The 26,472-nt window shown below is 44.3% G+C and overlaps 1 protein-coding gene across 1 annotated transcript in view; it reads left to right on the forward strand.

The window, feature by feature from the left end:
* The first annotated feature begins 331 nt into the window (after positions 1-331).
* tnxbb (tenascin XBb) overlaps positions 332-26,472 on the forward strand; it is a 53,547-nt gene continuing 27,406 nt past the window's right edge. The window contains exons 1-5 of the mRNA XM_085346867.1: positions 332-533; positions 1,502-1,559; positions 1,680-1,898; positions 7,841-9,301; positions 16,610-16,725. Coding sequence (XP_085202993.1) covers positions 399-533; positions 1,502-1,559; positions 1,680-1,898; positions 7,841-9,301; positions 16,610-16,725 — 1,989 coding nt within the window. The 5' untranslated portion in view covers positions 332-398. The remainder of the gene's footprint in view (positions 534-1,501; positions 1,560-1,679; positions 1,899-7,840; positions 9,302-16,609; positions 16,726-26,472) is intronic.

Below are 26,472 nucleotides of genomic sequence, written 5' to 3' on the forward strand. Positions count from 1 at the left end.
CTTTCAGACCAAGTTACTTTTTCCATCGGGTTTTTATTGGCCGCCATGCTCCGCTGATGGGCCCATAAACAGCTAATTGCCCCCTATTCCGGCTAATTGTGGCCAAAGTGGAGTCTGCTGCGCTAACATGAAATTTAAGGTGAGCTTAAATGTGTAATTCTGTGTCTCTTCCAGTGGGAAAACCCATGGAGAGCAAAGGCGAGAGGAAAAAATCCATCACCTCTGTGACTGAAGCGAAGTGAGAGCAGGTCCAGATCTGCAGACTCTTTCCAACTGAGTCCTGGAAGCAACCGGCTCCGCTGTTACCGGCAAACGTCCGTCAGCATCGATTTCCCGAGCGGTCCGGCATCTTTCTCCTCAAACACCCAGGGAAGTCTTCTCCTGGTGCCACCCTGGCGATGCTTCCTTTCATCCCCTGCCTCCTCCTCTTCCTCCTCCTGGCCGGCCCAGCCCTCCTGACCCCGTCAACCTCCAAAGAGCTACAGTTAAGGGGTCAACGGACACCAAGGGACACCAAGCAGGACTCCTTCAAGGTGATTAAGGGTTTAGCTGAGATAAATGGGCCGACTCACGGCAGTTCAGTGGTCATCTGGGTTAAACGAGGGTCAGTGTGGTTAAAAGGTTCAGGGAATTCTTCTTTATCTGCTTTTATTTGATGGCCCCTGTAACATCTGACTCCGCAATCACAGGAGTTTTAAGTTTTCATATCTGTCTGCAGATGATTCCTTATTGCAGGAAGAAGCCAGTGAAGGCCAGTAATGAACATACAGGCATCTCATTGTTAGGACGTTTGAATCCAGAAATCTGCTCAGGAGATGATGCAAAAGCCAACTGCACAGTCAGAGTTCAGTTCCAAGCCGTCTGCAGTCCAAGCAAAGAATAAATTGCAGAGACCTATCATCAACAAACTCTCGATGTGTTTTAACTGATGACTGACGTCTTTGCTGCCCTGCGCTCCAGCACATTTTAATGTTGGAAAAAGCAGAAAGTTAAAGCCATAAACCTCCTGCGCCTTCTGTAATATATCTACCCCGGCATCGCCGGACTAATGTGCAAATGTGAATTTGTCTGGAACCTTTTTGTTGAGCTCCAGTTTCCAGCGGGCACAGAGCAAACTCAACTAGATAGACGAACAGCCAATCAGAGGAGCTGCGATGAAGGATAATGCTAATGGACTCTTTCAGAAATGACACTTTGTGCTCCAGAGCAGCAGCGATTATTTCACCCCGAGCTCAGTAACATGAAAAAAGGTGGCTGCAAGAAATCCACAGTCCAAAAACCTGACAAAGTCCAAACACAGTCAGGAAGACGACTCAAAGGTTTAGACTCAAACACACTGATGGGAAGATGGACAATACGACACAGGAGGACTCAACCAGGACAACAGGAACGTAGAAACATGAGAAGCCATATGTGGAACAAACCAGCAGAACACAGCATTGAGAACATGAAAACTTAACATGAAACAAAGTGCAATGATTGGTGTTTTCTGCTGTTGCAGGTGGTCATCTCAGAGGGCTGTGCCACTCAGGGTGATGCATCTGATGGGAGTACAGGAGGTAAAGAGTCTGACCTGAAACAAGAACATCCAGAAACTGTAGTTTTTCACAGCAGTGGGGGGTGTTGTAGCTCAGCTCCTACTGCAGAATATAATCACAACCAAATGTCCTCGTTTGCAGGTAAAGAAATTGACCTGGCGCCTGGTTCTCCTCTGGTTCTGACCCATAAGATCAAACTGGTTCCCTCAGATTCGGCGTCTGGGTCTGGATCTTGTGGATGCGACGCCGACTTTGCTCCGCTGCGGGAGCGGCTGGAGAGGCTGGAGAGGGAGGTGTCAGCCCTCCGGGAGACGTGTGGAGGGGCTGAAGGAAACTGCTGCAGCTCAAACGAAAGCAAAGGTAAAACTGGATATTTCTATTAGATCGACCACGTTTCTTACCTTCAATATTTATCTGTAGAGCAGAAAGACGCGACTATCAGCGTTAAAGAGGGCACACTTTTATGTCAACAGCACTCTTACAGAGCGCTAACAAGCCTCCGTTACAGATCCCTGTTAGCATGAACTTGGCAACAGTGGGAAGGAAAAACTCACTTTTAACAGGAAAACTCCATCAGAACCAGGCTGAGGCAGGGACGATCATTTGTTCTCCAGATCATCCATCAGTGTGTGAATGTTGGACACAAAGCATAGAAACACGGCTTTAACCCTTTAAGTCCTACCATAGAACCAAGTCTGCCAGAGCTTATATTATATTTTTACATGCTGTGGAGCCATTTTTGGGAGCATTTCAAGTTGCTATACATCAATACAACCATTATAGCCCAGATTTTAATGATATGTCTGCATTAAGTGCATAGTAATTACACAAATTGCAAAAACTTGCAATAAACTACAAAAAAATTGAAAATCGTTTTTGTTTTTTTAACATATATTTCTAGTGAGAGAAATTTAAGAGGCTTATCCCTCAAAACTGTAAATACAAAAAAGTTTCACAAAATAGTTTCCCACCACAGGAAATTTATTTTGAGTGTCTTCATAGTTTTATTTTTGAAATACAGCAATTTTTATACACTGCAGGAAAAACGAAAATAAATATTATAGTGCAAATTTGCAAAAAAACAGCATATGCATCAAAATAAACTATTTCCAGCTGTGCAATATGAGTCCTAAGCATCCCAGAAACGACACAGAAAGTCATAAAGTCAAACATAACTTTTAAAAACACCAGTATCCGATTATTAAGTGATGACGTGACGAATCCTGCTTCCGGGTCTAAAGTAGTCTGCGTTTAATATGGCTTTTGTGTTGTTAACATGTTTAATGTTTTGTATTTTCTTCTATTTGATCTCAAAAAGCTCCTAAAACAGTCAGTGATCACTGTTGACCTCCCTCGGCTTTTATTACCGCTAATCATTTATTTAAGCTCAGTTTTTAAAACCTTAGGATGTAACTACAGCCCAGCCCATGCAGCAGTATATGAATGACTAACCTCGTGTTGTGGATGGATTATCTCAGTTGTTCTCCTGGCTGAAGTTTGGTCCTTTTACAGCATCCTGCCATGCGATTACATTTGTTCCTGACCACCGAGAACACTCACGTTAACTTTTATCCAGTGGAAAAAAAGTTAGCTTGTTTATATTATGCTAACATAGCTGTGTCGCTAGCGGTCACGTAGCACATCATTATATACCAGCTAGCCAAACTTCAGTAACCCTACAAACGTCACTGCTGTTTAGTTTTCTGTCTTCATTTATGTTGGAAGTGATAACAGAGCTGTACGTTTGAATTTGTTTCCAAAACCCCGCAGTCAGGACATGCTATATTGTATTTAGATAGAAGCTAGCGAGCTAACTCCCTGCTAACTTCTAACTCCGTTAAATGTCATAAATTCCGTTTTCATGGATGCCTGAATGTTAAACTCAATTGTTACACCTGGTAGAGCAGAACGCTGATCATTTTATTAAAGATGAAAGACTTTAGACAGTTTTTAACTCTCAGTAATGCCACAGTGATCGTTTGATATATGGACCTGCAGCGGAGTTTAGACCCAGACACGGCTAGTGACGTCAGACTGAACAACCGGATAGGCTCATGAGGCCCTGATGGTAAAAAAAACTACATTTCCGCGAAAATGACGCCACTTCCGGTTTCGGGCAGGTCATGGCGGACATGTGATAGTTCGCGCTGACGTCTGTTCCAAGGTAGGAAGTGTTATGAACAGCTGATCGGATCGGCAAAGCGTGTTTCTGGAATATTATGTTTTTGTTGCTGCAAGTGCTTTTTATGCAGTTTTTGCAAAACTATATGTGGAAGGAAACTGTGACCGAGGACAAGCTGATGGCATAAGATGCAAGTACAACTCCTCCGGTTTCATATGCAAAAAAATTATTGCGCTAGCTTACGTGGTTGCAGAGCTACCGGGATTTAAAAATAGTTATGCAAAACAGAGCGTGCCGCTCCGACCGGCTTTAAAGGGTTAATGGGTGAATGTTGTATAAAGAGCTTGGCGTGAGTGGAAAAAGTCACCTGATCGAGCCCTACGATAAGCTTTCACAGCTTTATGAACTCTCACTCAGCACTTTTCCCTTCTTAGATCCCTGAAGCCAGTGAGGAGCCGATCTGATGCTTCATGGACGTTTATAATTTTAGCATCTTCATTTTAAATATTCTTAAAGTTCATCACATGCCGAAGCTTTAATGACCGGCTGCATTTCTGTCATTGTCATATAGAAAAGCCACATTTTCATGTCACGTCTAAACATTAAACGAAACGTGAAAAGTTTTTCATTCACGTGCAAAAAAATAAAAATTCAAACTGAATTTGAGACAGTGATCAAAATCATTCGTCATGCATGAACGAATTCTTTATACCAGGCTGGAAAAAATTATGTTTTTTCATACCAGAGGACTCAAAAGACTTAAAACAGCTGGAGGAGCAGGACCTGCATACAAACCTTTAACAGACACAAAGTCGAGGTCGTGTTTGTTCCACCTCAGTGCCAAAAATCCAAAAGTAATAAATGAAATAAAAATCAAATGTTTTCAAACTTTATCAGAAAGACGTGCAGCAGATCGTGAGTCATGTTTTCAAGGCCTCGAAGCTTCGAGAAGAAATAAGTTCGGGAGCTTTAGGAAAGCCGAGGTTTTCCATCACATGGCTCCAAAGTCACCCACAGTTGATTTCATCAGTGTGGAGCTGATGATGTCCTGCAGCAGCTCCACAGTATGAACCCCAACCAGCCAAAGATCCACTCTAAAAGCACCTGAAGCATGTTGGTGAGGTTAGCAAACAGAAACTCCAGACCAAATGGAGCAATCAGCTCACGCATGGATGAAAAAGTAAATATAAACCGAACTCTGGCACAACCAGCAATAATCCTATTTATGAAAATAAACACTGGGGATGTTTGGGAGGATTCTGTGGCTGCTGATCAAAGAGACGCAAACAGAAAAACATCGCAAGGAGAGGAGGAAACACGAGAGAACAGCGATTAATACGAGTCTGCATCAGCAGGCGCTAACCTCCCCGCCGCGCAGCACGGCGGCGCTCGGCATACAGAGCAGCAGTCGGTCTTACAGCAGCTGATCTTTAGCTCGTAATTACAGTGAAAATGACCCAAGATGTTGTTGGTCTGCAGCACAGTGTGTGTTCATAGCAACATATGTTTAACAAACACTGGACTCTATTGGATTTGTTAAAGAAACGGTCCCTGTGTGCGCTCCAGGTTTTTTTTACTGCCGAATTCTTGTTTTGTGAGGGCATCGCTTTGCAGCAAAGTCTGTGACAGCAGCGTCCAAACATCGACAACACCAAACGTGTACCCGATGCCAAAAATGACACGCCGGAGGAACGGGCCACGAGGAGATGGAGGTGCCGCTCTCTGTTTCCCAGGACGTCCCTTTTCAATCTTTGCTCCACGATGACACTCGGATTCATAAACCTTCCTTTTCACTCGCATTTAAAACACAACCAGAGTGTCAACAGCAGCGCAGGATCCATCGACTGCATTACTGTGTGAATCTGCCTCGCACCGTGACCTCGAGCAATAACAGACCAATGAGAGGCCACAGACATGTCTCTGCTGACGATTAGCTCTCTGAGCATGTGGTTTCTATTCTGTAGGTTTTTGTCTTTGTTTGTTTTTTAAGTTGATTTCTTGAAAAGGTTTCTCATCATTTCACATAGAAGTATACAAACATTTATCTGCGTGCAGGTTTTCTGCAGTTTGGTAACGAAACACAGGAAGTGTCGTCTGTGAAGGTTCTCAGTCATCCAGCTCATCGTGGTCTAAGAAGCTCGGAAAGAAAAGCATCTGGACTATTCTCTACTTAATCACATTAGCCAGGTGTGAATCGGTCGTAGGTCACGATCAGCCACGCTTCAGGTCAGCTCATTGTGAAACCCAGCCCCACCCTATCATGTGATGTCCTGAGGTCAGGTGGCCCAGGATGTGAGTGGGCGTTTAAATCTAAATCTTTCTCTTCATGTGTGGAAAGCTGACCTGACAGCTGAGCAGTCTCTGACAGGGTTACAGGGACCCACAGTGGGAGGCGTTATCTACACCTGGAGGAAACGTTAACACTGTGAATGAATGAAATATGAAACATCTAATACAGAGCAAAGCGAAATGAAAATGAAAGTTTTTTGACTTTATTTAACATTACTGGGCAGCTACCTGCTGTTTCCTACACCCTCCTTCATGCTCTCTCAGACGTGCATCAGACCTGTTGAATATTTCACCACCATCTGTTATTATGTGTTCTAATAGCTTTATGTTAATCTAATAAAAAAGTAAAGTAGACTAAAGCTGTATTCTACTAATAGAATATGTGTTTTTCTTTGAGTGTGTGATTGGATTAATTTCAGAGATGATCACATTACAAACTGGCAGAGATTAACCTGTGAGCTGTGTGTGTGTGTACTTGTATTACCTGAAACATGGGGACCCATAGATTGTGAGGATATGGGGGTCTGATTTGTGTTAGGGGGAATAAAGTAAGACTGTAATTTACTCCAAAATCATTACCCAAAACTGGATAAAAAGTTAATGTCCTGTTTTTAGTTTAGCTTCAGAAAAGTGAATGTTTTGTCTTCTGAAGTGATGGAAACGGGAGAGGACTGTTTGTGCGTCTCTGTCTTCAGCTCTGTGCCCAGTGTGATCTCAGCCCCCACCTCCGCCCAGTCCACCCTCTGCACCGCAACAACACACACACACACACACACACACACACACACACACACACACACACACACACACACACACACACACAGGGGATAATCAGTCACAACAAGGCTGTGTTACACTCTATTTAGAGAGGATTAGACGTCCACCCCCCTTCACTCTACCCCCAAAACTGAGGCAGTGCAACAAAGGGTAACTATTTGGTTCTAACTCATTCAAGACGCTTCATTCATCCTCCAACAAACCACATTTATGACTGAAGTGATGCTGATGGCCGTCTTATGTTTTGGATATCTAAGAATGCATTTGACCTAGTCATTACTATGATGCAGGATATCTGCATACCGTCAATTAATGCTTCAATCTTAAATATGATCAACCTATCTCTAATAATCAGCTATGTACCACAGGCCTTCAAGCTGGCTGTAGTTAAACCTTTACTCAAAAAGCATCTCTAGACCCAGCAGTCTTAGCTAATTATAGGCCAATCTCCAACCTTCCTTTATATCAAACATCCTTGAAAGAGTAGTTGTCAAACAGCTAACAGATCATCTGCAGAGGTTTATTTGAAGAGTTTCAGTCAGGTTTCAGAGCTCATCACAGCACAGAAACAGCTTTAGTGAAGGTTACAAATGATCTTCTTATGGCCTCTGACAGTGGACTCATCTCTGTGCTTGTCCTGCTAGACCTCAGTGCAGCGTTCGATACTGTCGACCATAATATCCTATTAGAGCGATTAGAACGTGCTGTAGGTATTACAGGTACTGTGCTGCAGTGGTTTGTATCATATCTATCTGATAGACTCCAGTTTGTGCATGTAAATGGAGAGTCCTCTTCACACACTGAGGTTAATTATGGAGTTCCACAGGGTTCAGTGCTAGGACCAATTCTGTTTACATTATACATGCTTCCCTTAGGCAGCATCATTAGAAGACATAGCATACATTTACACTGCTATGCAGATGACACCCAGCTCTATCTGTCCATGAAGCCAGATAACACACACTCGGGTTTCCAAAAAAGAAGTCAGGATTTCTTTTAGGATCTCTGAACTGATGTCACAGATACTGTAGCTTGGTTCAAAATGGTTTAAACTGAATTTAGCTTGTTGCCGTGGTGATCAGGAACCTGTTCTTGACCTCTTCCTGTCCATCAGGTGCAGGATGCTCCATCAAACCAGAGACCAAGGAGTGCCCCAGTGAGTGCAGTGATCAGGGTCGCTGCAAGGATGGCAAGTGTGTCTGCTTTCCTGGATTCAGCGGGCCGGACTGCAGCCAGTCCAACTGTCCCGGGGACTGCAGCAACAACGGGAAGTGCGTGAATGTTCAATGCGTGTGCGATCCTGGTTTCACCGGTCCTGACTGCTCCCTGAAAGCCTGCCCTGATAACTGCAACAATCACGGCAGGTGCGAGAAAGGCAAATGTGTGTGCAACAGTGGTTTCACAGGTCCCAGCTGCTCCGATGAATCCTGTCCCGGAAACTGCAAAAAAAGAGGGGTCTGTGTTAACGGACAGTGCGTGTGCAATCCTGGTTTCACCGGTCATGACTGCTCCCTGAGATCCTGCCCCGATAACTGCAACAATCAAGGCAGGTGTGTGAACGGCAAGTGTGTGTGCAACAGTGGCTTCACAGGTCCCAGCTGCCTCAACAAATCCTGCCCCAGCAACTGCAACAGGAGGGGGCGCTGCATTAACGGGCAGTGTGTGTGTAATCCTGGATTCGCTGGGCCAGACTGTTTAAAGAGGACATGCCCAGACAACTGCAATGACCGTGGGAGGTGTGTTAACGGTAAATGTGTCTGCAACAGTGGCTTCACCGGTGCGGATTGCTCTGAGGCAGTCTGTCCTGAAAACTGCAACAACAGGGGGCGCTGTGTGAATGGACAGTGTGTTTGTGATGATGGATTCACTGGCGAGGATTGCTCTGAAAGAACATGCCCAAATGACTGCAACGACCGTGGCAGGTGTGTTAATGGTAAATGCATATGTGACAGCGGATTCACAGGTGACGACTGCTCTGAAAACACCTGCCCCAACAACTGCAACAACAGGGGGCGCTGTGTTAACGGACAATGTGTCTGTGATGATGGATTCACTGGCGAGGATTGCTCTGAAAGAACCTGTCTAAACAGCTGCAACAACAGGGGGCGCTGTGTTAACGGACAATGTGTCTGTGATGATGGATTCACTGGTGCAGACTGCAGTGCTAAAGGCTGCCCCAACAACTGCAACAACAGGGGGCGCTGTGTTAACGGACAATGTGTCTGTGATGATGGATTCACTGGCGAGGATTGCTCTGAAAGAACCTGTCTAAACAGCTGCAACAACAGGGGGCGCTGTGTGAATGGACAGTGTGTTTGTGATGATGGATTCACTGGTGCAGACTGCAGTGCTAAAGGCTGCCCCAACAACTGCAACAACAGGGGGCGCTGTGTGAATGGACAGTGTGTTTGTGATGATGGATTCACTGGTGCAGACTGCAGTGCTAAAAGCTGCCCCAACAACTGCAACAACAGGGGGCGCTGCTTCAGGGGGAGCTGCGCGTGTCGTCGGGGGTTCACAGGACCAGACTGCAGCCAGTGTCAGGAGGGGATGACTGGGCCCAACTGTGATGTCGGTGAGTCAACTCTTCCATTTATCTTCTCCATATCGATCGATCGATCTATCGAGATATCGAGATATGTGTGCACGAACAGCACAAAGGAGCAAAGTTGCTCCCAGTGTAAATGCTATAATTCACTGTTTTAAGAAAGACAGCTTGTTTATTTCCCCACCAAGCCTCTTTAAATTTGACTTGGTAGGCTTGGCTTTAACCACAAATAGTCAAGAGTTGGTTACATTTATGGTGGGGGCATGGACGGAACCAGAAGCTGAACAGTAAGGTGGAAAATGAAGCCAGAGCACCAAAACTGCACTTCCTGTAATGTCCGGTTGAGTCAATCCTGACCGATTACTTTGCCCAACAATACAGCAGGGAAAATGTCAACAGTCTGGTAGACAAACATCTTGATGCATGCTCAATCAAACAGGTAAGTAAACCCCCAAGGTTTGATTCTGTTCATCTGGATGTAGAGCTTTCAGTGGGAGAAACGTTTCGTCACTCATCCAGGTGACTGAAGAAGTCACCTGGATGAGTGACGAAACGTTTCTCCCACATCTACGTCCAGATGAACAGAATCAAACCTTGGGGATCTGGTAAACAAACATAGTTTTTGTTCCTGTAGATAATAATCTCTTAACATCAACTACACCCAGGGTGAATTTCTTAAAAGTTGGAGTGTATAGCGGTGTGGGTTAAAGTTAGGGACATGGTTACATTGGTGTATGTCTTTCCTTTATTTTGTGTAAAATGCATGTTTGTGTCTCATTCTTATCTGAAGAACATTTGTTCACCATGACAGGATCACATTTAATTGCAGTGGGAATATCTGTTTGCAACAAATGTGCACAAACCACACATTTCTTCTAAAACTGTCATTCTGGGGTTGTTTAATTTGATACAGTTTTGCAGCATCAGCCGAGCTGCGTACTTCTTTCAGCCATGTTTTCTTGTTGTTGTTGTTGTTGTTGCCATTGTTGTTACCAGGGTGTGGTAGGCTATTAGCACGCCTGTTTGGAGGCTGTTCACGCTGCAGTGATCTGAGTGACGGAGCAGTTTCATTACCAGAGCGGTAGAGTCCAGACCACATAAAAACTCCCTCAGACAGCTGCACAGGACAGCCGCATGTGTGTGAGAGTTTTAAGTGTTTTCCCAAATGCAACTGACCACTTACTGGAGTGGAGGGAGGGATGTCCCACAGCCTGACAGCCCACTGAGTAAACTCAGAGTGGGCAGCAGAAAGTGTGAAGTATGTTTCCATCCACCTGCTGCAGAGACCCCAGTAATGACATAATCAGGAGAAACTGTTGGCATATTTAAATGATGCAAAAACGTTTGATTGGAAACAGATTTTTTGTGAACACTGATTTTCCTTCCTAAACATAGCTACAGATGCAAATACATAACACTGAACCAACATCCAAATATTATGATTTCCTTTAGCAAACGTTGCCTTTTCACATTATTTTAGACAGTTGTCATTTATTTCTTTAAAACATGCAAGTTTTTGCTGTTATTATATTATTTGGGGGGAAAACTGCTCTAGTCACTCCTATACTGAAAAAACCTTCTTTAGATCCTAACACCTTTAACAACCTCCGTCCGATTTCCAATCTACCCTTCATCTCTAAGATACTCGAAAAAGTGGTTGCAGCTCAACTTCATTTACACCTGGTTAATAATAACATCTACGAGAGATTTCAATCTGGTTTTCGCTCATGTCACAGTACCGAAACTGCTCTACTTAAAGTCACTAACGATCTTCTAATCGGAGCTGACTCTGGTCTTCTCACCATTCTCGTCCTTTTAGATCTGAGCTCAGCCTTCGACACCACTTCTCACTCTGTCCTTCTAAGCAGACTTTCCTCTCTCTGCATCTCTGACACACCCCTCGCCTGGTTTCAATCATATCTCCTCGACCGCTCCCAGTTTATTCAACTAAGATCATCCCGCTCTCATCTATTCCCCGTCAGCTCTGGTGTACCTCAAGGCTCAGTTTTAGGCCCTCTTCTCTTTATAATATACATCCTCCCTCTAGGTACCATCTTCCGCAAATTTGATCTTCAGTTTCACTGTTTTGCTGATGACACCCAGTTATATCTCTCTTGCAGACCTGATTCCTCCCTCCCACCTTCTTCCCTTACAGAATGTCTATCCGAGTTAAAATCCTGGTTTACCTCTAATTTTCTAAAGCTCAATGAGGATAAAACTGAGATCCTCCTTATTGGCACCAAATCCAACCTTTTGAAGGCAAACCATTTCTCACTCACCATCGATAACTCCACAGTTTTCCCTTCTCTTCAGGTTAAGAGCCTTGGTGTCATCCTAGACAGTTCACTTTCCTATAAATCTCACATCAATAATCTCACCCGTTCTGCCTACTTCCATCTAAGTAACATTAACAGATTGCTTCCTTCTCTTTCCACCCAGTCTACGTCCATCCTTGTACATAGTCTTGTTACCTCCCGTATTGACTATTGCAATTCTCTTCTGCATGGTCTCCCCCAAAAATCCCTCCATAAGCTTCCACTGGTTCAGAACTCTGCTGCTCGCATTATCACCAGAACCCCTCCTACCAGCACATCACCTGTTCTTCAGGAACTTCACTGGCTCACAGTGAAATTCCAGATAATATTCAAACAACTTCTGCTCACCTTCAAGGCCCTTCATAACCTCGCTCCTCCTTACCTTTCTGACCTGTTAACCACCACTTGTTCTGCCCGTTCACTTCGTTCTTCTTCTTCTATCCAGCTTGCTGTACCTTCCTTCCGCCTCACCACCATGGGAAGCAGAGCTTTCAGCTGCTCTGCTCCCAGGCTGTGGAACTCTCTGCCCCCTGAAATAAGAAATATTGGTTCTCCCCCAGTTTAAATCCCACCTCAAAACTCATCTGTTCAAATCTGCATATTCACTGTGAATCCACTGTTTGTTCATTTTATCTTGTGCTTTTGTTTTATTGTTCTTATTCTGCCATTGTTTTACTAAGTGTTTTATCCTATTGTAAAGTGTCCTTGGGTGACTTGAAAGGCGCTCATAAATAAAATTTATTATTATTATTATTATTATTATTAACTGGATATTTCCCTCCAGTTTATGACCACGCGCTGGTCAGAGATGATGGTTGGTTTCCCAGTGCATCATGGGAATCCCCGGCAGCCTACGTCTATTGCAGCATAACTAAGGGAGGATTCAGGGTCACCTGGTCCAGCCCTAACTATATGCTTTAGCAAAAAGGAAAGTTTGAAGCCTAATCTTGAAAGTAGAGATAGTGTCTGTCTCCTGAATCCAAACTGGAAGCTGGTTCCACAGAAGAGGGGCCTGAAAACTGAAGGCTCTGCCTCCCATTCTGCTTTTAAATACTCTAGGAACAACAAGTAGGCCTGCAGAGCGAGAGCGAAGTGCTCTAATAGGGTGATATGGTACTACAAGGTCATTAAGATAAGATGGGGCCTGATTATTTAAGACCTTGTATGTGAGGAGCAGGATTTTGAATTCTGGATTCAACAGGAAGCCAAAACAGGAGAAATCTGCTCTCTCTTTCTAGTCCCTGTCAGGACTCTTGCTGCAGCATTTTGGATCAGCTGAAGGCTTTTCAGGGACTTTTAGGACTTCCTGATGTAATGTAAACAGAATTGGTCCTAGCACTGAACCCTGTGGAACTCCATAATTAACCTCAGTGTGTGAAGAGGACTCTCCATTTACATGCACAAACTGGAGTCTGTTAGATAGATATGATACAAACCACTGCAGCACACTGTAAAAAAAATATTGTAATATAAAAGTATTTACTGTGTATTTTACAGTTTTGTACTGTTCTTCTAGAATATCATTAAATTTAAATAAATAGACTGATTTTACATTTCTAATGTAAATTAACGAGTTTGCAGTTCGCCTTGTAATCAGAAGGTTGCCGATTCGAGCCCCGGCTCGGACAGTTTCGGTCGTTGTGTCCTTGGGCAAGACGCTTCACCTACTGGTGGTGGTCAGAGGGGAATTGTAAAGCGCTTTGAGGGTCTCAAAAGCGCTATATGAATGCAATCCATTATTATGTAAACCAACTGTTAACTGTATATTTCTGTACATTTAAGTATTATTATTCATATTGCCGCATTCATTGACCTTTTTATAGGTAATTTCATTGTTTCATCACATTAAAATGTTCCTAATTTAATGTTTAAAAGCACTTGAAAAAGGCAGAATCCCGTGTAAAATTAGGGCAACAAACTTTATTGTCATTGCTGAAAATAACCGTATTTTCATGAGGAAGTTCTTTTCTGTTATTTTATGGTATTATTTTGGCGCCCCAGCTGCCAGAATATTACTGGGGGTTTTTTGTGCACAGTACCTGTAACACCTACAGCGTGCTCTAATCGCTGCACTGACATATTACCAGCTGTAAAAACAAAGTGCAGGTTCTTGACAGCGACTTGCTGCTTCCTCCAAATATCATATGTTCATTATTCTCCACTGTTGTTAAGCAGTCATAGCAGTGGGACATGCTAAGTACTGAAGAGACAGTCACAGCTTCATCATGTTGATGCCATTACTGGCCCAGTGTGAGACAAAGTGCTCTCAGAGAAAACAACTGAAATGTCTGCCTGAACATAGAATAGAACAGAATAGAACAGAATAGAATAGAATAGAATAGAATAGAATAGAATAATCCTTTAATTGTCCCACAAGGGGAAATTTGGTTGTAACAGCAGCCAGAAAGACACATATACAAACAAACAGGACAGAAACATTTTTCTTACATATTTACATCGAGGACAGTGGTTCCTATAACCAGAGAACTGTACAGTTATTAAATTAAATAAAAGTAACTACAGATAAGAGGCAAACCTAAAAAGGCACGTCTAGGTTTCTTTAAAGTGTTTGATTGAAAACACTCAGACGTGCACATTTTGTTCTGATAAATGTTTCTTTTAGTTTTTGTGTCTTTAAATGTATGTTTGTGTTGATGTGCCTTCCACATGACGGCCGTTGGCTATAACTTTAATCAGTTGTTGACACACAAACCCAACAAACATCAAAACGTTGTGGCAGCTGAAATCGATAAAGCTTAAAGGAACCATCACGCAAAACAGAACAGTGAGAGTTGACGTAAAGCAGCGAATAAACCACCAAGGCCACAGTCTGATAGACGCAGACACAAAGCAGATGGGATCAAACGGAGAAATATTTATCAGTCTGATGACGTTTATGTGCAAAAGAAACTGTTTGATGGAATAATGTTGCAGAATGGGGAAGCTTTTATTGTGAAGGCGCTCAGCCAAATAATGCTTCTTTACATGTGTAACACGCACGCTGAACTTGAGTAGCTGCCTTCCACGAGCAGCGGATCTTCCAGTTTGACTGTTGGAGGCTGATGGAGGCTGATGGAGGCGGCCTCCGTGAGCCGGAGGTGTTGGTCTGTTTACTGCGCCTGTGTTTGTGCCGTGCTGCTGCGGTGTGAGCGATTTAAACCATCCCAGAGGAAGTTTGAAATAAAGTCACGACGTTCCCTCTGGGAGGAAATAAAGTTAATCCAGACGCAGCAGTGGCAGGAGAGGCGGGGTCATTGCCGAGTCCGTCGGGCTGTTCTCATGAGCTGACTAAAGAACACTGATGGGAGAAGAGCAGCAGAAGGTGGATGAGATAAGCTTCTTTGTATTTTTACTTTCTTTTCATTAAAGAACAAAGAAGAACAAACACCTGAAGCAAATGAAAATTCAGCTGCTGTATTTGAAACAGAGCCAACACAGCTGTGGTGCAGAGGTTACATACATGTGATGATTACTTCTATACAGTGCTGTAACAGTACAGTAAAAATAGTGTGCACCTTTAAAGGTAAGCTGATGTTTTCCAGTGTTCCAGTGGACACACAGCACTGCTGTGGGTTGCATCAAGCACACAGGAATATTAATGTAAGTTACATTAGAGTGCATAAGCAAATAAAGAGCTTTTCTGATGTATTATCGCCTCAGTAAACTTACAGTGAATGTGTTGGCCAGCAGCTTCTTTCACTTCCACATCACTGAGTCCTGTTTGTGGTCACCAGAAGATTCCTCGATCGGTCTCAGCCAGCTCCCGCTGCTTTTCAATTTTCCCCTCAAAGACTGAAATCTGCCTCTTCTTCCTCATCTGAGCTCATGCTGTGGCTCGGAAATCACAGACCTGGACATGAGCCTTAATGAGAAAACCACCCCTCATCACTGGAGCAGTGTCATTTTCAACCTACACATCAGATCGAATGGTTTGTCCTGTTGTTGTGGTGCCAGGGAGCAGATGGTTTAAGGTTTCATTAAGGCTGATGCCAAACTCTGATAAATGCATCACTTTGGTTTGGGTAAGATGGAGGAGAAAAAGCCTCCTGCTGCAGGACAAACACTTTGCTTGTTCCACTGCATCAATCACAGGAGAGAGAAAACGAGGAGGAAGAAGACCTGCAGGGTTATTCAGCAGTGTCGACTGCACGGAGCATGGACAGGAACGTTTGTGATGAGGTGACTAAACTGTGGCGCCGATGATGTTCGTCTGTGTGTGATCCATCTGCAAGTCACTGAATACAGCCATTATTATTATTATTATTATTATTATTATTATTATTATTATCATGTTTGTTGTCACCTGATGAGCGGAAGAGCTTGAAAGGTCACTCCTGGATTATACTGCCCCAAATATATTCCTTCTCTCACCCCAACCAATCACAGCAGATGGCCCCGCCCCTCCCTGAGCCTGGTTCTGCTGGAGGTTTCTTCCTGTTCAAAGGGAGTTTTTCCTTCCCACTGTCGCCAAAGTGCTGCTCATAGGGGCTCATATGCTTGTTGTTCTCTGTATCTAATAGTGTAGGGTCCACTGTACAATATAAAGCGCCTTGAGGCGACTGCTGTTGTGATTTGTTGCTGTATAAATAAACTTATTGCATATTTGCTCATTAAACGTGCACTTGTCTTAAACAGTTGATAGCATGATCTGTCGATTGGCAGTCTGCTGTGCTCCACTTTCAGTGGTGGTCATGTAAAGGTGGAGAGGGCTGAGTGTGGTAGGCTGGCCCGCTCCAGCCACTGGGACAGGGTGGAGCTGCTGTAGGGCCTCCTTCCCAGATGCCATGGTGTTGGTGGATGAAGCCAGGTCATCTACCAGGTGAAGAGGTCGTGTTTGTTGTTGTGCTGCTAGCTGCTTCGCCTCTGTCCTATAACATGAGGTCAGCATAGCGCGGCGTCCGCTAAAGCAGGAATGTTGCTGAACAGGAGTTTTTGCCACACAAACACGTGGAGACAAACGCACACGGTGGTGTTAGCCTGAGTCTCATTGTGCAGCTAAGTCTGTGTTTCTCTCTTTCAGTCATGTCTGGTGTTTCCCGGCTGAGCACTCAGGACATCACAGACACGTCAGTCGCTTTGGTTTGGACTCCGCCTCCTGTCCAGTATGAGACCTACTACATCACCTTCAGCAGCCAGGTACGCGACAGGTTAAGCTTTAAAGTCTTTGAGTTTCACTTCTCTACCTCCTCAGTGGTTCTTTGGCAGACGTGCACAGACTCCAGCATCAGATCACCTGAACTGAATTTATCAGTTTAACTGAAAACAGCAAAAAAGGGGAAAAATCAGAAGTTTCATTCTTAAAGAAACGTGTGTTGTTCCCGGAGAGGGGCCCACTTTCTCCTGTGAGACGTTTGACGTGTCGTGTTGATCTGAAACTCTGCCATGTTAGACAGAAGCATCCACCATTAACTGCATATACAACACATACAGTAATATACGTGTTGTGCTATGACTCAGACCAGTGTTTCCAGTATGGAAAAGCAGAAAGGCCCCATTTAAAACTGAATATTTTTAATAAAATGAATAAAATGTGAAGCCAGCTGCTGTTTTTCTCTCACACTGTGGAACCACACGGAGACAGTCCAGTAAAAACCTGTTCGGCTCACGCACATATTTCCATAATTCACATAACAGATCCACAGTCCTCACTGTCCCCTTATCCAGGACCTTCACCAGGTCATGTAGAGAGGGTGGAGCAGTGTGGAGGACACACGTTTCTTTACAAGATCCTCAGTGAAGTTTCCAAAGAGGTCTGCAGGTAGAAATATCAAACTGCGGTGCGTCGTTGTGAGCAGCGTTCACAGCCTGAAGCACAAAACTGCTGAGCTCAAAATGAACTTCAAACATTTGACACACACCATAAAAATCCTGCTTTATGTGACCGCAGTCATAACAGCAATCACAGTCTGCAAACCTTAGAGGATATCCAAAGTGTAAGCGATGGGGGTGTGTTGGTCTTTTATTTTGAAGGACACGAACAGTCTGTCACTTCCATGACAAACGCCTGTAAGAATGATCTGTGAGGTTGGGCTGCAGTGCCAGAGGAGATCTCTGGGCTCCATAAACACTAAATTACTGCAGATTTTATGGCATTAAACTTCAGTGACTCCGTCGGCTGAGCGCAGGTTTGAGACCAAAGCGCCGCTTTCATGTTTCCGTGACTGGAAGTGAAACTCAGCGTCTCCAGATGGCGGCGAAAGTCACAATTTTGAAATTTCAAAGTCAATTAAACAAAGAAATGTAACCTACAATAGTTTTTTCTTCGGGGGGTCATTTTAGCTACCACTCAAAGGTTTGGGAGGTGGAGGTTCACACATCCGCTCAGTTGCTGGTTCACTTTCCAGGTGGAGACAGAGCTCTGCTTTGGGGTCATGTCAGTAGGTGGATGTGGAGGAAAGCTACCCACTGCAGTGACCCCTCGTGACAGGGGAGCTGAATGTGCCTGGAGATTTAGATGGAGCTGCTGTTTATGTCTTTTTCCAGCTAATATTTAATAAACATCAGTAACCGTGGTTACTAGAGTGGGTTTGATTTGGAAAGTGATGGGGACATAAATTTGTTGGAGTGTCAGGATCCTGCCGGGTTTGGACCGATCAGCGCTGTGTGGACTCTGGTGGTCCCACGTCCACCTGTAAAGTAACCACTAGTGATGGGATTTCTTTATAGAGAGCCGGTTCTTCAGGTTGTTTTGTTGCTTTAATTAATTTATTATTAACAATAATATAAAATTATGCACAAAAGGAATTACTAATGTAAAAAAAAAAGTGGTTTTATTTATATATGTTTATATATAAATATATGCGGTGGCCCCTAGAGACAAAACACGTACAAACTCCAAGAAACATTTCTAGCGTTAACTGAACTTCCAAAGCAGAGCTACTAGATCACTTAAATTACACAATTGAAAGCATGTGTGTATTGTTTGTGTATTTATACACAGGCACTCATATATATTCAAATAATTTAAAAAAAAGTTCATTTACCTGTTACTACCACACACCAAATCCAGTCGTTGGTACTTGCCGGCTTGTGTAGCCACGAGGTAACAAAAGCTCAACACTGCCCCCTAGCATCCTGGAGCACTTCTGTTGTGTTTTGTACGTGTTTTGAGTTATTATGTGTTTTGTCTGTAGCAGCCACCGTAAATATACTTTTATTTATTCACTCCACATAAAATGTAATAAATAAATCATATGATACAAAAACCAACTATTCACATTTCAACTTTTAACTATTTAAATTTTCAGCTTTTTCCTTTTAAACAAATTTAAAGAGAAACAACACAAAACACTGCAAACCACAACACAATTAAATATAAATTAAAATATGAAAACAAAAAGAAATGCACATTCTCTGTCAAATGGACCTGCATGAATAAACTTTCTGAATCCTTTATCATCTGCAACTCTCTCTCTCTCTCCCGCTCTGTTCCTGTGCTACTGAGTGTAACTACCGCCCCTCCCCCCTCTGCCTCTAAAGCACAAGGCGGGAAAAAGTGTGAGAGAGAGGCTGAGAGAAAGAAAAGAAAAAAAATACGGCTCGCGTCGCTCACGTCAAAGACCCGGCTCTAAGAGCCGTTTCGTTCGCGGCCGACACATCACCAGTAACCACTCACTGTCTTTAAACACCCAGCATCCACCTTCATGCATAAACTCTTTAGCCTGCTCTACAACACGCTCTGTATTCAGTGTTATTAATACACGACACCATGAAGCAAATACTCAGTTTTGTGAAGTTTTATGATTTTAAAAAATCATTAGCAGTGTTGCTAAGCAACTAATTTTACATGTTTGAACTTCATAAGATGCTAATATTTCTCAGAGGTGCCTTTGAATGGCTTTAATAAAAACTGCCTGATCCTGGTTCTGTTGGAGTTCTTCCTCCCGCCGTCACCAAGTTCTTGCTCATAGGACTTTTGGAGGTTTTCTCTCTAAAACAGCAAAAATCAGTCGTGAATGCGTCAGACTGAGTGAGTCTGAGCCGGGACACGGCACAGAGATGTGTGTTTTCAGATCAAAGCAACAACACATCTGCCCTTTCTCTTTAAACCTCGGGCATTGCAGAGGTATGATGAGTCATCTAAAAATTAATTTGGTTTAAAAAATATCCTCATGGATCCTGATGGCTTTAATTATGACAGGACAGATTGACAGTAGAAAAGAAAGATGGAGGAGACGTAACAGAATCAAACCTGGACTCGCCCCAGAGTGGCTGCTCAGCCCACCACGACCCTCCAGGCAGGGCAGGGACTTTCACCAAGCTTCATTCTGTTGACAAAGAGTTTAAAAACCATTCACTAAATATAGAAACACCGAATCTGCCTCTCCTGTGAAAACGAATAATAGTAATTATGTATCAGTTAATGTCGGGCTGATGTTTGCAGCAGAGCAGCAGGAGGACGGCCGGCTGATGGATTTCCTTTTTCATTTCGTCTGCTTTCCCTCCGCTCATTTTGGCTTTTCGTTTAGAGCCAAACTCGTTCCATCGCAGCCGGATGCGCTTGGCAGTTGGAGCCCATGTGGAAGACACTAACACCTCATCTCCTGCTTTAATCATGTGCTGCATTTCCTGCTGATTCTCCTCAAACCACATATGAGCACTTTAAAGCGCTGACAGTGAGTGTCGTTAGCGACAGTGTTAGCAACACAAACACAATCATATCATCGTGGACGAAAATAAACTGCAACATAGCAACAACGTCCTCGGTCCGCTCCTCTGATGTAACCGCCTGTAGGGGGCGCAGTAGCGTAGCTTTGTCTGATGAAGCTGTTCATCATTTGCTCGCTTGTAACAGCCGAGCGTGCAAGTTTGTGCAAATGAGTTCAAGGTGTTTCAGTTTGAAGCGTTAGACTGTTTAAAGTGATGTTTGCAGGACAGAGCAACAGCAGGACGTGCAAATATGTAAAAGTGAGCTGCAGTTTAGAGACTGTTTGACCATGAATGTGTATTTGCAGCCAGAAATAAGGATGTGATTGTTTCTGAGAGGACGTCATGCACAGAGACCTGCTGACCTGAAAAGCACCGAGTGGGTGTGGCTTATTTGGCAGCACAGCTTAGCTTTTCATGATTGGATTAATGTCCTTTGGACAGACGAGACCAAAGTGGAGATGATGTCCACAATGCAGAGCAGCACCTCATACCAGCGCTCAGCACGGTGGAGGAAGGACAATCATTTGGGCCATTTGCCCGGACCTCTGTTCCCCAAAGTCGTCTGGAGTCAAACGTGAGCTAAAGCTCGGACAGGGTCATCAACAGCACAACGATCCAAGCACGGCAGCAGAACTCTGACAGAAGAGCTGAATCGAGCTGCTGTCAGAGTGCAGACGTCAACCTGACTGAGATGCTGTGCGTGAACGAGTGGAGTGGCCAAAGTTCCTCAGCGACGACGTCAGAGACCAAAGAAGTCACACAGGAAATCACCACTTCATTTCCTGCTGCTGACTGATGCAGTGTTGAGTTATGGTGCAGGTAGTTTTGCACAGGACTGCAGAGGATAATCATGTTTGTGAAAAACTAACTTCATTCAGCAGCCTTTTAGGCCATGTCCATGTTGGACATGTGGTCTTTCTTTAACGTGTTTATTTCTATGCAAATTTCCTGGAAACCTTTGACGACCTGAGTCAGGACTACAGCACGCTTCAGTCATGTGCTTTTAACTGAATTAATACCTGAAAATAACAGGTAACAATTCAGTCACATATGTCAAATATAGTGACTTATTGTGGCTCATACATGATTTCATTATCTAATAAGTGTAAACGTTTCTCTGTTTCCATTTCACCCATCTGGCACCAAACACTGAAACGGGAGAACATCATATAATTTTGATGAAATTACCAGTTTTTCTGGGATTATATGGAAACTGTTTGCAGGAAACCAGGAGTTCAAACTCCGTGTGCCAAACATGATAGAAAACAGCTTCCCTCCATCTATCTCAGTGTGTGGGTGGCGGGATGTCTGATGCCCTGCAGCCAGGCCTTCTACGTATGGTCATTAGCTACGTGATGCATGATGGGGTCTGATCATTCTCCTGGTGTAAAAACACTAAATTGTCCTTTTAATCACAGAAGTATTGAGATGCTTCGTAACCTGGGCTTCACATGTTCATCAGTCTGTTCACAAACATGTGCGATCAATCAGCTGCAGAGGGCCTTACAGAAGGGAAAATTACTAATTGCGTTGGTATTTGTGAGTTTAGGAGCGGCAGGAGAGAGGGGGGGGGCCTCGGCAAAACCAAAACGCGTTTAAACTCGTTCTTTCTACATCACTTAAAATCAAAACTGTCACTGGGATGAAAGAAGTCGCTGCTTTACATTAAACACACACACACGTGCTGGCCTCCTCTCAGACATGTTTTCCCACACACACAGTTACAGTGATCGCCTCATACTGTAATTTTCTTCCCGCTCTGACATCATCGAGGGATTAAGACTTAGTAATGACTTTGTTTGGAACGACTAACAGCACCAGAGAGACAAAAGGAAGGATGGATGGATGGATGGAGGTTAATAGGCGGAGGAAATGATGGAGACTTGGCCGAAGAGGGAACAAAACTGGAGCTGAACTTCAGATCGACATGTGTTCGTCTTTACGAACCCACCGAGGGGAGACGTTATCCTGAAGCAGTCCAAACACAGACGGAAAACAAAGAGAGACAAACAAAGGAAGAGAAAACAGGAGTGGAATAGAAGGACAGAGGATGAGAGATCGGTGCTGATATGTGCAGTTACATGTGCTGTTTCTGGCACATTTCACTCGTCGTGTCTCCAAAGTTTGCATCATTTTATGGTGTTGGTGAAATGTTGGGCTCAGAGTCAGAGCTGTCCTCAGTAAGACGGCACCAGGCAGCTTAAAGTTCTCTCTGCTTTTTTTTCTTGTGAAAAAATGTCAAATATTTACAGGAGGTTTCATTTATTCATCGTTCAGAAGAAATGAAACTGATTTAAAAAATGTCCAGAATCCTAAAAATCACCTGTTTTCAACCAGTAAATGAAGGATGCGGTGCTTCTTTGCCTGCTACGCTTCATTTGAGCTAATTCGAGTCACCGGACCTCCTAACTCTATCTGTCCTGTTAAAGAAGCATTTTAAAGAAGTCCCCTGAAAAATAATAGAGCTTACTGTGCGGCTCATGGTGCTAGCATAACGTTCATAAAGCCTGCTAGCTCCCTCTGTGCTGATGCAGCCTGCTAACAAGCTTGGTCATATTAGCACTTTGACTCAGTTTAAGGCTTTCTTCTGCTTCCTGAGTATGAAGAAATAAATGTTGTGCACAGCAGGAGAGTACCACTTTCACTAGTTTGATGGGGGGGTTAGGTTAATGTGCTTATGTGCTGCCTAACAGGGATCATCGAGCTAGCTAGCATTAGCTGCTAACTTAGCACTTCAGCCTCTCATCCAAACATAGCTCCAAAACAACAAAGACAGCAGCGAGGTGGTGGCTGATTTACGTTCCAGCTTTGAAAAACAGACTTCCATCTTTTATTTACAGTCTCTGTGACAAACATGTTCACCAACAAAGAAACCATCAAAGGGTCAGAGGTCAAGGTTAGCTGGTTTTCTTGATGTCAGGAGTCGTAGAGGGCTGTTTCCTGATGTCTGACTGCTTGAAAGCCACATGTAAACCTCCCAGTAATAATTACAAGAATCTTTTTTGTGACGGTCGGGCCCATTAAGTCATTTGCTGGTTTGGGAATTCGATCAGAAAATGATCAGATGTGTCATCTTTGGAAAGGCAAAGAAAAGGTTTGGATGGCTCGCTGCGGCAGTCGCACTGTGAGAATTTGGCTCCGGCTTTCCGACTCTGGAGGTTTCCTGTTCCTGTCACGGCCGTCAGCTTTGAAGCGTTAAAGTCAGAGAAGCAGCGAAAAGTAGACAACAAGCCGAGTGGGCAGAGTGGGCTGACAGAGGTGGATGAAGTGAACTCCTCAAGGTCCAGAGAAAAAGATGCAGATGTGGGATGCTTGTTGCCGAGGAAACACGTAAACACTGTCAAAAACATGGCAACTGCCAGAGAGATGACATCACCGTGGACCTACAGCTGTGACACAGAGAGCGAGGGAGATGGGAAGAGAGCGAGGGAGACGACATCCGTCAGCGGCCGTTCACCAGACGGATAAACACGAGATAAACGTCACGCAAATAACGGCGTGTCACAACAAGCAGCAGCGAGAACATCAGGAAACAGAGATCAGTGTCAGTCTGACGGCTGCTGGTTTCATTATTGTTTCCAGTTAAACGCACAGAAACAGCAGCAGCGATGTGGACGTCTCAGCGCTGCTTTCTCTGGAACCGTTTCTGCAGTAGGAAGAAATGAAAACTGAAAGCACGCTGCTGAGTGGGAGGCTTTGATGATGCATGAAGTCTGGAGTGATGTTTGCAAGGAAGCGTGGTCCCAAAGCTCGTCTCTAAACAGAGAAGTGACTAAACGGTCATACGGGTGCAAGTGCAGGTCAAAGAGCGGAGCCAGGGCCCTTTGTTTGGGACAAACACCACGTCTGAATCCCGCCTCTCCGATCATTCAGAGTCACTGAATTTTACCAGATTTGAAAGTTTCGTTTGGGATCTGTTGTTTCGTTTTCCCCTCAAAGAAAAAGCTGAGACAGTGAGAGTATGTGATCTCACCGCAGACTGCTCCGTGATGTTCAGGTGCCTCGGCCAACACGAGCTGACGTTCGGCGTGTCTGCACGAGCCAACCTTTGATCCTCGCTGAAGCAGAGCAGGTGGGCCGAAGGTTGGGGAAGGTTCTGGTCAGGGTTTGCTTCCTGTCCTCCGGGCTGAGCAGCTCACAGTCATTCATTCTGCATCATAACAGAGTAGCTGAGAATAATGTGAGTCCATCTGTGGGAAAGCTGATGTTCAGCTGGAAGACGAGCGCTCGAAAACAACAACACAAAATTCAGCTTTAATAAAAAAAAATCCTCCAAACTGGGAAATCAAAGGGAACAGACTGGTGTTAATGGATTCACCTGTGCATGAATGAAACTGTTAGGCTGAGTTATGAACTCACTGCTCGCTGTTTCCTCTGGACTCAGAGTCGAGCATCTTTCTCCGTCTGCACGTCAGCGAGCAGCGGCGTTAGCTTTCACTGATCTTTAGGTTGATGAAGACTGTTTCGTGACCGCAGGCGAGTCGGTCGCTGCGTGCCTGAGAACGAGGAAACGCTTCCTCTGCACACTGCGGGCGGCGGCTCCTTCCAAGAAAATGTGATGTTATTAAAGTTGTCAAAGTTCTCACGAAAACACGGCAGCTTAATCCAGATCCGTTCCGGATCCAAGGACTCATCCGTGGTGTAGTTTCTGCTTGCACGCCGTCAGGCGGTGTAGCCTCCACATTCAGGCTGAACCATCGTCTCTGACAGCATTTCCAGAGCGTCAGACAGACGTCACTCCTCAGTCTGGATTTTCTCCTTGCTTCATTTCTGACTTCATAAACTCATTTTCAGTCACTGATTTCCTCTGTGGCAGCAAAACAAATCTGAACAGCCTCGAGGAAAATCCTGCAGCTCGCACCGAGCTAACCAACCAGTGTTAGTGCTGAAGATGGACACGAATCCAGGCCGGGGTGCAAAGCTTCAAGTTCCCCCTTTAACTCGTCGCTCAACGTGTTTTTTACAGTTTCGATATGAGACATACTCAGTAAATAAAGCAAACTCATATTTACTGAATGTGGGCTTGAAGCTTTAACGGTGTCTTTTATGTCGTTTGTGCGGATAAAACAGTCTGTGAGTCCAAGACGACCAAGTGACCTCACGTCCAAGGGAAGTATGAGTCAGTCACCAGTACAACCAGCAGCGCTGCCCAGCTGGGATCTCTGACTGCTTATCTGCATGAAGTTCAACTAGAGCCAAAATGCAGCTTCTGGTGTTTTAGGTTTCTGTGGATGAATCATAGAAACTGAAACTGAATAAATCAGTTCAAGCAGGTCACTCAGTTTCACAGGAACTCCCCAGCCCACAGCTCCAGAGTGTGTGTGTGTGTGTGTGTGTGTGTGTGTGTGTGTGTGTGTGTGTGTGTGTGTGTGTGTGTGTGTGTGTGTGTGTGTGTGTGTGTGTGTGTGTGTGTGTGTGTGTGTGTGTGTGTGTCAGTGCAGACATGTGTGACTTCATGAGAGCAGTTTTACTTTATCAAACATGTTAGAAAAATAGAAACAAGGATTGTTTTTAGAGTAGAAAACATAAACACGCTGTTCACACTCAAATCAGCTGATCCACCAGGCTGAACTTCCTGCCTGGAAGAACGTTTTAATATATGAGGAAAATATTTCTGACGGTTACTTTAAAAAAGCCGCACAGGGTTTAACACGAGCTCGCTTGACCTGCTGATTCTGCTTCCTGACCGATGCTGAGGTTTTTCTTATTCTGGGACTTAAACGGGAACAAAGTCCAGGCTTCGTCGACACACCCAGGCGGAGAAGAGGACGGCGCAAAGATGTATTTTTATATCGGAGAAAACCATGAAATCGTAAAGAAGCAGAGTCGCTGTGCGGCTGGTTTAGTCACCGTGGCGACGCCACGCAGCCTCGGCCTGGTTTTAGGCGTACCGTGAACTTGTTGGAGCCTCCATGTTAATGATGTCGTGTTTGGATCGAGGACGCAGATCCAGAATGACCTCTGGAGCTCCGTCGCCAGGAAGTCACCATAGAGACCAGCATGGCAACCAGCTGTGGTCCATTTACTTTACAACACAGTATCCAGGCATTAAAAGTGCAGCAGCCTTTAATTGGAGGGCAGTTTGAGGCTCCGACACACAAAGAGACTCGATTCTCTCTTAAGAGCCTGAATTAGAAAAGATGAAAGACGGAAATTATGGGAATGACGTCTTAATTGGGGTATTTTCCCTCTGAGCTGTGGACTGATGCATTTCTTATCACTGCGCTGACGTCA

This window comes from Diplotaxodon limnothrissa, linkage group LG22, assembly GCF_057381915.1.
Source record: "Diplotaxodon limnothrissa isolate DT_005_m linkage group LG22, D_limnothrissa_male_GT1.1, whole genome shotgun sequence".
Lineage (NCBI taxonomy): Eukaryota > Metazoa > Chordata > Actinopteri > Cichliformes > Cichlidae > Diplotaxodon > Diplotaxodon limnothrissa.